The 10,750-nt window shown below is 40.6% G+C and overlaps 1 protein-coding gene across 1 annotated transcript; it reads right to left on the bottom strand.

The window, feature by feature from the left end:
* Window positions 1-764: 764 nt before the first annotated feature.
* LOC310995009 (tripartite motif-containing protein 16-like) lies at window positions 765-2,435 on the bottom strand (the record flags this gene model as incomplete). Its single annotated transcript, XM_083983939.1, has 1 exon — window positions 765-2,435. One exon carries the CDS (start codon window positions 2,433-2,435, stop codon window positions 765-767), a length of 1,671 nt encoding a protein of 556 aa, XP_083840065.1.
* Window positions 2,436-10,750: the final 8,315 nt, after the last annotated feature.

Raw genomic sequence — 10,750 nt, 5'->3', positions numbered from 1 at the left:
ATGATATTTACACTTTGATTGAACCTCATAACAAACACATCAATGTAAATGTGATTGTAGATTTCTTAGTTTCCACCGTGAGAACAAACCTCAGTGATAAAAGAAAGTCTGGTGATTTCTCTGTTAAAGGGATACGCCAACATTTTTTTTTACGTGTCTTGCCTCACTCCCGAGTCCATGACCAGCAGATAGACACCATCCTTTAGACTGTGCGTGCAGTAACAAGGGAGATACGGGCAGAGTTCCAGTGTTTGAGCTAAGCTAATTAGCGACTTTAGGTGGAGGCAGGCTAACACTACCCATACACTTCCAGTGTTTGAGCTAAGCTAATTAGCGAATTTAGGTAGGAGGCAGGCTAACACTACCTATACACTTCCAGTGTTTGAGCTAAGCTAATTAGCGACTTTAGGTGGAGGCAGGCTAACACTACCCATACACTTCCAGTGTTTGAGCTAAGCTAATTAGCGAATTTAGGTAGGAGGCAGGCTAACACTACCTATACACTTCCAGTGTTTGAGCTAAGCTAATTAGCGACTTTAGGTGGAGGCAGGCTAACACTACCCATACACTTCCAGTGTTTGAGCTAAGCTAATTAGCGAATTTAGGTAGGAGGCAGGCTAACACTACCCATACACTTCCAGCGTTTGAGCTAAGCTAATTACGGGCGATACGGCTCTACCTCCCTTGTTACTGCACGCACAGTCGAAAGGATGGTGTCTATCTGCTGGTCATGGACTCGGGAGTGTTTAAATGATGATCTTTGTCTATTTGAGTTTACACAACTCTGCTGTGGATCCAGGACAAAGATAAACTCCAGCGTGTAGCGGCTGAGTGAATGTGGTCTGGACTCTGTGGAGGAGAGTCATGGTTTGAGAGACGCTGTAGAAGGACAGAATACCTGCTCTGTGATCCAGGTACACTCCTAGTCTGGAGGACTGAGGACCCGAGACTGGATTTCCGATGTTGTTGAAGCAAAATGTGAATCTGTTGTTGGAACTCTCTAACGACCAAGATTTGTCATTATATCCAAACCAACTTTCCCACCCTGCTCTGCTGATATTCTTGTACGCGACTGCTACAGAAACTCCCCCTCCTCTACCCCACCCCACCTCCCAGTAGCAGCGTCCAGTCAGACTCTCTCTGCTCAGGACCTGAGGCCATTTAACGAATCTGTCTGGGTGATTAGGATGAGACTGATCTTTACTCGTAGATGTTACTTTCCTGTTTCCCTCAGATAACAACAGTTTTCTGTATGCTGTGTTTGGATCCACTGTGATTTCCTGTGAATATCTCAAAAACCCAGCTCTGGTCCTGGGCTCTGGTGGTGACAGTAAAACATCCACTTCAGCCACCGTCAGTGAGATGTTAGTCCACGTGTCTCTCAGAAGGTCCTGTAGTTTGTCTCTGAGCTCTGACACAGCTGCTGTCACATCCTCAAAGTGTCTGAGAGGACGGACGTTGATGCTGGATGAGTGTGTAGATGGACTGAGTGCTGACAGTGAGGGGTAGTTGTGTAGAAACTGGGTGTGATCCTCTGTGCGCGGCAGCAGCTTCAGCTCAGCGTCTTTCCTCTTCAGCTCAGTGATCTCCTGCTCCAGCTTCTTCTGAAGCTCTTTGACTCCACTCACTTGAGTTTCCTGCTGAGATCTGATCTGCTGCTTCAGCTCAGAGCTTCTTTTCTCCATGAGACGGATCAGCTGAGTGAAGATCTTCTCACTGTCCTCCACTGCTTTATCAGCAGAGCCATTGATGGCCTCCACCTCCTGTTGAAGCACCTTCACATCTTTCTCTCTGAGCTGGATTCTCTGATGGATTTTCTGTCGACTCAGCTCCAGCTCTCTCTGCCTCTCGGTCCTTTCTGCTGCAGCTGAGACTGTGTCGTGGCCTTTGTGTTCATCCAGAAGGCAGAGGTTACAGATACACTGCTGATCGGTGCGGCAGAACATCTTCATCACCTCATTATGACGAGAGCAGATCTCCTCGTGGAGCTTCTTGGAGGGCTCCACCAGCTTGTGATTCTTAAACGTAGGAGACTCAAAATGAGGTTGGAGATGTTTCTCGCAGTAGGAAGCCAGACATTGCAGACAGGACTTGACAGCTTTGAGTTTCCTCCCAGTGCAGAAATCACAGGCCACATCTTCAGGTCCAGCATCGCAGGGATCAGCAGCAGCAGCTTGGAGTTCAGTCTTCTTCAGCTGCTCCACTAAAGCTGCTAACATCGTGTTTTTCACCAAGTCAGGTCTTTGTTGTTTGAACTTCTTCCTACACTGAGGACAGCTGTGGGTTTTCCTCCCATCCTCTCCATCCCAGTGGGTTTGAATACAGTCGAAGCAGTAGCTGTGTCCACAGGGAATAGTCACTGGGTCCTTCAGTAGATCCAGACAGATGGAACAAGAGAAGGTCTCCTGGTCCAGATTAACTCCTTTCTGCGCCATTTCACCTCTCACAGACTAGAGCTCTGTAAAAGAGAGTAACGACACGCATTGGTCCAATGGCAGCGCCTCCTGGTGGAGGAATATGGGTTTTGCAAAAGCGCCCAAGAAATGACAACTCTGCATTGTTGGTGTGGTGTTTTCAATAATTTAAGGACATTTATAGATCACCCACGTTAATAGCATCATTGAGGGCCCTTAACAGATAAACATTAACACATAGGCCAGTAAAAAAATAAAATAAAATAAAAAGTTGTCTACATGAATGTTTCAATCTACATTTTGTAATAAACAAATTATAAGTATAATGTGATATGACCAAGACACCTAAAAACAAAAACACGGCCGTTTTCATCAATTTACAAGCAAGTGGGCAACACACATACATTGGAGTGAATGGGTTTTCTGGGCGCTTTTGCAATACCCACATCCTGCCACTAGGCGCACAACCCTTAAACCCTTAAACCCTTAAACCCTTAAACCCTTAAACCCTTAAACCCTTACCACGGGAGTCAATGGTGGTGTCGTTACTCTCTTTTCCAGCGCTCTATCACAGACGACGACGATGTCTGAGTTTCTGTTGCTCAGAAGTTAAACCAGTTTGAACTCTGATCTCTGTCAGCTCCTCCTCTTCGCCACATGTTGGTTCCACCCATCTTCTATGTACAAATCCTCACACATTCTCATGCTGGTCAAAGCGCTGGTTACTGAGTAAGCAAGTTTGCACACATTGTTGAGTATTATGTGAGTGTGTGTATGTGTCTGGCTATGAGTGTGGTTATTAGAGGAGGATGACTGTTATATTGTATGTGTGTTTGTGTTTGAATGTGTGATGAGAGTGAGAGAGAGTGTATGTGCTGTTAGTCCCTATTGTGCACTTTATGATTTGGCGCTCTTGTTTCCCTGCTTTTATTAGTGCTTTCTGTCAATTTTTTTTTAAAATATTATGGTTATTATGTCCTATTTCAATTAATCTTAATATTGTATCTGTTCCCACTTTACCTGTCCAGGGACTACAGGGCGGAAATTAGCAATTGTTGCTATAACCTGGCTCAAAGCATCTCTTCTTGTTTTACAAGATTAATGTTTTTTGTGCATTGTCCCTGTTTTAAATAAATAAATTCATTCATTCATTCATTCATTCATTCATTCATTCATTCATTCATTCATTCATTCATTCATTCATTCATCTTCAATCTGTAGATCTGAAGGGGAGGGAACAAGGAAACACCTGAACAGAGTCAAGCTCACTGTGTTTGAGAGCAGAAAATCTTTCTTTTTTTTTCTCATTCTAGTGTGAGGAGCAGCAGCTGTTGATCTCAACTTTTCAATGAAGACTTGTTAAAAACTTAAACGTTAGATCATGTCAGAAGTTGTAACACCTGGTATCTGATCAGGTGTGACTCAGTCCTGTTTGTTCAACCTTTGTCTGACACAAAGTTCAACAACAGAACTAAATGTTTTATGTCTCAGTTTATTACAACTATCTGACCTTGTTTCAGTTATATAGTCATTATGATACACTTTATTTTTACAGCACCTCTTAATGATCAACCACATCACCCTTTGCAAGGAACATCTCATGGGTACACTGGGCAACTGATCATCAGTTCCCAGAATAGTTTATCAGTTTTCTCATAATCGAATACATGTGACATCTGAGTTTTGTCTTTTTTTTTTTATCAACAGTAATCTAACTGTCATCTCTGCAGCACCGCGCCCCATAACCCATAATCTCTTGTTGATGACAGATGAGACTACACAGATATACACATGATGGTAACATGGTAGATGATAAATAACCTTATCCACCGCTCCATGGATTGATTTCTCATTGAAAACAAATGCACATGGAGGAGAGGAGGGTTAGAGACACAGAGGAGGAGACACCACACCTGGAGAGTTCAGGGTTAATCAGCCAATGCTCCACTGTCACAAAGTGTTAGTATTCTCTGCCCAAATTATTGCATTTTTATGAAGTGTTGGCGGTGGACAGCCAATTGACCCTTCGCCAACTCCTCCCACAAACGGCTATTGTCCAATCCTACGTTAGCAACCGTAACTATAGGCCTGGCAAGCTTTCGGCAGTGAGTCATTACGTTTGCTTTTGTGGACACATTTTGAGACTAGGACGAAAAACATTTGTTTGTAGAGAAGGATGTTGTTGTTGCTGCTGCCGCCGCCGCCGCTGCCGCTGCTGCTGCTACTGCAGCAGCAATATAGAGATGTTCAGATACGAGCTGACTTTTTTTTCGACTTGAGCAAGTGTAAATATGGGGATAACCATATGTTCACCTCCGAAATGACAGCTGTACTTTTAGGGCTTTTACCTGGGCTTTTAGGGCTTTTACCTGGGCTTTAGGGCTTTTACCTGGGCTTTTAGGGCTTTTAGGGCTGTTAGGGTTTTTACCTGGGCTTTTAGGCGAGGGATCGTCCAGGCAGGGACTGCTTTCACTGACTGATACAGCGGTGGGAGAAAAAAAAACAGCAGTGAAAGCTGTATGTGGTTCACAATCGCCCAAAAACTTGCAGTTTGACAACGTTTCATGACCAGTGAGATGACCTAAGTCTTCGTGGGTTGATAGACGGTAAAATGACCAGTCCTTACTGCTGCTCTGTACATTGTCCAGTCGTGTCGTTGAACAGATGTTTTATCCTCCTGCGCGAGTCACGTCACTGAAAACTCTGAATGATCTTTGTGACTTCTTCTCTCTATTATCTCACAACAGTTTATCCAGACATTTGCTGATATTTCCTTTGAAATCGATACCAAATACTGCCAGGAGCATGGCTGGGAGTGAAAGCTTGCCCGGCGTAGCAACAGTAACCAAGGGGGCGGGGCTTACGCCCACTAATGTGACTGTTTTACCCCTTTCCCACTGGCCAAAAAACCTGTTTAAACCCGCTAACAATCGGCTTTTGGTGGCAGTGGGAATGGCGCACCAACCCACGTCAAAATCGCCTTCACCCGGCCCGGCTCTGCTCGGCTTGCAGTGGGAACGCCAGACCCGGGTCAACGCTAATTTACGTGATGATGTTGAGCGTTACGTGACGACACGTCATCCCGCCAGTCGCGTCTCATTACATAACTCTTCCTTGATATTACACGGTGGTATCTCAACAGCTGACGGGACTCAAATTGAGAGAGTTTCAAGTTACAAATATCTGGGCATTTGGTTGGATGACAAACTGTCTTTTAAAACTCATATCTCTGATCTTACCAAAAAACTTACATCATCATTCTTGTATCGTAATAGATCTTGTCTGTCAATGGAATGTAGAGAAGAACTTGTTCAGGCCATTTTCTTATCTGCACTTGATGACGGTGATGTCATTTACATGCATGCTGCTCTCTCTACATTGAAACCCCTGGATGCACTTTATCACTCCTCTCTTCGTTTTATTACTGGAGATGTGTTCCGAACCCATCACTGTGTTCTTTATAATAAGGTTGGCTGGCCATCCTTTAGTGTAAGGAGGGAACAACATTGCATGGTTTTTATTTACAAAGCTTTACTTGAAATTTTACCTGTTTATCTTACCAGTTTAATCTCACTTAGAATCTGTAACTTACACACTCGTTCACAGGACACCTTGGTTTTACAAATTCCCAGTATCAGGACAGAATTGGGGAAGACTGCCTTTCAGTTTTATGCCCCCCAAAAGTGGAATAACCTACAAAACTGTCTGAAACTGGATCATCTTATTTCCTTAGATAGTTTTAAAAACGTATTATCGAATGTTTTACAACCTGTATGTAATTGTGAATCATGACCTTGTATATTGTACAATTGTGTTTTTGTAATCAGGGCGTCAGTGAAAAAGAGAGCTCGCTCTCAATTGACCTTCCCTGAATAAATAAAGGAGAAATGAAAAAAATGAAATATCACGTACTGTACCAAAACAAAGCTCTGCTCGCATTAGAGACTGGGATCAAAACGATTGAAAAAAAAGAAGCGACAGTCTGTTTAACTGACGTGTTGTCAGCCTCGGCCGACAGACTCACCCTCCTCCTCCTCCAGAAAAAGAGAAACCACTCGAGACCCACACGTGTTAACACAAACTCTGCTATGTAAAATATGGTTCTACTGCTGTCTCCTTGAACATAAAAATTTGAAATTGTAGATTTTTTTTGTCTAATAACTCCTTTGTATATACTACTCCAGATTTGTATGTAACGTTTATGGTAGTAATTTATTTAACTTGTCTCCTCCGTAAGAAAGTTCCATCACTTTATTTTTCAAAATTAGGAATTCAATGTGCCATTTGTTTATTTCTGTATTAATGTGACTAATGGGTTTTGTTGTGTTTTCTTTTCTTTTTTTTTCTTTTTTTGGAAGAAAATGTACAAGTAAACCCTCAGTGTATTCTTCGGGCGGTAGAGTAATAGAGCAGATACAATACAATATAATAAAGTTTGATCAACAGCTGCATTGAAACGAGACGTTCAAGGACCTTGTCACAGCTGTTGGACTGGTGACTGAGAACATGACTCGACTCCACAACATCATGACTCAGCTCCTTTACTCAGGAATAAACAGTGAAGCTTCACATCTGCAACAGTTTTCCAGACTGAGGTAATGTGTCGTGACGAGAGAGAGAGCGTTACATAAAACAACTTCACCACGCACGCTTCACTTCCTGCACTGCAAAAACTCTAAATCTTACCAAGAATATTTGTCTTATTTCCAGTCAAAACAAATCTCATTCTACTTAAAATAAGACTCATCACATTACTGTAAAAAACAGCTTGTTTTTAGACACTTTTTACTTCTTTAAAGCAGATTTTCACTTAAAATAATCTGATAGTAGAGCAAGTTTTTCTTCCTTATTACAAGCACAAAAAAACTTGCTTCACTGGCAGATTTTTCTACTTATTTCAAGTGAAAATTAGTTTGAAACAAGTGAAAATGATCTAAAAACAAGTTCATTTTTAGGTGATGAGTCTTATTTTAAGTGGAAAGAGATTAGTTTTGACTAGAAATGAGACATTTTGACAAGAAATAAGACAAATATTCTTGGAAAGATTTTGAGTTTTTGCAGTGTGTTGCTGCCTCCAAGGCCGAGTCCAGAACAGACCAGTCCTGAATGATCCAGAGGGACGGAGGAGTCGGGATTCAAACCTGCAGCAGTTTTTGAGCCAGACATTGAAGGAAACAATGTGAGACGAATGTGAAGGTGAAGATTCAGCATAATTTACTACGATCAGGCTGTGATCCAGCTGCTGCAGATGTTTCTGTAACTTTCTTCTTAGTCTTCTCCAACCCACACAACACACAACACAGAATAATGTGGTATGAATGTTTATATTCAAGTATTCAATTCTTTCTCAACTTAAAATGTTCAGCTTTGCACACATTGAATGATATGCAGTTATTATTTCTACATAAATTAAATTCACAGAATGAAATAAAGTTAGCTGAATCAGGTGATTGGCTGACTGTTTTCTAAAGTGATCCAATAAAGAATAGAGCAAATTTCAGATTAAAACACTCAGAGAAACTAAAAATCCTGCAAGTTGTTGTTGGATGGATGGTGTTGTCCAGGTGGTGAGGGGGCGGGGCTTAGTTGTGACATCACAAAGTCACAGGAAGTCCTGACGGCTGGTTTTAAGGCTCAGTTTCTGAATACAGGCTGTGTGCATTTCTCTGTGGACTGAGGCTTTGATACTTTCACAGTATTAATATAGAACCTAGAGCTGCTTTATAATCACACTACACATGGACATCTACCTTTATACTGTATGGAGCTTTAACACAAACATCTACCTTTATACTGTATGGAGCTTTAATACAAACATCTACCTTTATACTGTATGGAGCTTTAACACAAACATCTACCTTTATACTGTATGGAGCTTTAATACAAACATCTACCTTTATACTGTATGGAGCTTTAATACAAACATCTACCTTTATACTGTATGGAGCTTTAACACAAACATCTACCTTTATACTGTATGGAGCTTTAACACAAACATCTACCTTTATACTGTATGGAGCTTTAACACAAACATCTACCTTTATACTGTATGGAGCTTTAACACAAACATCTACCTTTATACTGTATGGAGCTTTAACACAAACATCTACCTTTATACTGTATGGAGCTTTAACACAAACATCTACCTTTATACTGTATGGAGCTTTAACACAAACATCTACCTTTATACTGTATGGAGCTTTAACACAAACATCTACCTTTATACTGTATGGAGCTTTAATACAAACATCTACCTTTATACTGTATGGAGCTTTAACACAAACATCTACCTTTATTTTGAAGGAGCTTTAATACAAACATCTACCTTTATTTTGAAGGAGCTTTAACACAAACATCTACCTTTATACTGAAGGAGCTTTAACACAAACATCTACCTTTATTTTGAAGGAGCTTTAATACAAACATCTACCTTTATACTGTATGGAGCTTTAACACAAACATCTACCTTTATACTGTATGGAGCTTTAATACAAACATCTACCTTTATACTGTATGGAGCTTTAACACAAACATCTACCTTTATACTGTATGGAGCTTTAACACAAACATCTACCTTTATTCTGAAGGAGCTTTAATACAAACATCTACCTTTATACTGTATGGAGCTTTAACACAAACATCTACCTTTATACTGTTTGTAGATTTGTTTCTTTTTATCTTTAAGATCTTCACTTCCCTCCTCTCATCTTCCTTCAGGTCTTCACCTCTGTTGTTCTACTTTTAAACTCTTTTCTTCTCCTCTGTGGTTCAAACAACTGTTGTTTTATTTCTCTCTGAACCACAGTAACAAAAAAAAAAAAAGCCTTTCTTTAATTTTCTGTCTTCCTTCCCTCCCTCACTGGGAGGAATGTCACATGTGGCAGATGCTCCTCCCCTCTGCTCTGCTCAGAGAGGAGATGGGTGAGGGGAAAAGGGGGTGAAGGGCCATGAGGGAGCGAGAGGAGGAGGAGGAGGAGGAGGAGGAGCAGCAGGGAGGTGTGTACTGTAGCTGCTGCAGGAATCCTCTCCAGACAGATGCATTTCCTGAGCTGCAGCTCTAAAAAACTAAAAAAAAAACCTCCAGCCCCTTCGGCGCTCCCTCCTCTTCCACGCTGACTCTCCATCAGAGAGGAGGAAGCTCTCCAGACCTCCACCGGCTCTTCTCTTCCCTTTGTTCTCTCTCTCCTTTAATGTCGTCTGCGGCGGCTTCAGGCTGGTGACGGACAGGACAGGACAGCTGCAGGTCAGATGGTGCTTTCTCTTTCTCTACAGAGATCTCCAGAGTTATTGTAGTGTATAGGCTATTATCCACCTGAACTTTTTAGCTTTACACTGCAAAAACTCAAAATCTTTCCAAGAATATTTGTCTTATTTCTTGTCAAAATGTCTATATTTTCGTCAAAACTAACCTCTTTCCACATAAAATAAGACTCATCACATAAAAAGCAGCTTGTTTTTAGACACTTTTTTTTTACTTTTTTCAGGCATATTTTCACTTGAAATAAGTAGAAAAATCTGCCAGTCAAAATAAGATTTTTGTGCTTGTAATAAGAAAGAAAAACTTGATCCACTGTCAGATTTTTCTACTTATTTCAAGTGAAAATCTGCTTGAAAGAAGTAAAAAGTGTCTAAAAACAAGCTGCTTTTTATGTGATGAGTCTTATTTTAAGTGGAAAGAGGTTAGTTTTGACTAGAAATAAGACAAATATTCTTGGTAAGATATTGAGTTTTTGCAGTGTAACATCATGCATTATGTTCTTCTGTTCTTCTTGGAACTGAAGGAAAGTGTTTAGTAACAGTAATAGATGAGACATGAGTTACTCTTGTGAGATGCACCCGAGGAGAATGTGTTTCTGTTGTTCACAGGATGAGTAAAATGATATATAGGCTAGATCCTGTCTTGTGTTTATTATGAACACAAAACATGAACTGTGTATGTTAATTTAAACAGATACAGGTAGTGTTTGGATTTACAGAATGCTTCTGTTAAGGTCGAACAGTTAATGCCTACACTGCAAAAACTCAAAATCTTTCCAAGAATATTTGTCTTATTTCTTGTCAAAATGTCTCATTTCTAGTCAAAACTAATCTCTTTCCACTTAAAATAAGACTCATCACCTAAAAATTAACTTGTTTTCAGATAATTTTCACTTGTTTCAAACACATTTTTACTTGAAATAAGTAGAAAAATCTGCCAGTGAAAGCAAGTTTTTTGTGCTTGTAATAAGAAAGAAAAACTTGCTCCTTGTCAGATTATTCTAAGTGAAAATCTGCTTGAAAGAAGTAAAAAGTGTCTAAAAACAAGCTGCTTTTAATGTGATGAGTCTTATTTTAAG

The sequence above is a fragment of the Trachurus trachurus genome (genome assembly GCF_905171665.1).
Source record: "Trachurus trachurus genome assembly, chromosome: 12".
In the NCBI taxonomy this organism is placed as follows: domain Eukaryota; kingdom Metazoa; phylum Chordata; class Actinopteri; order Carangiformes; family Carangidae; genus Trachurus; species Trachurus trachurus.
The sequence above is the reverse complement of the archived record's forward strand: the minus strand, read 5'-3'. Positions and strand labels throughout refer to the sequence as shown.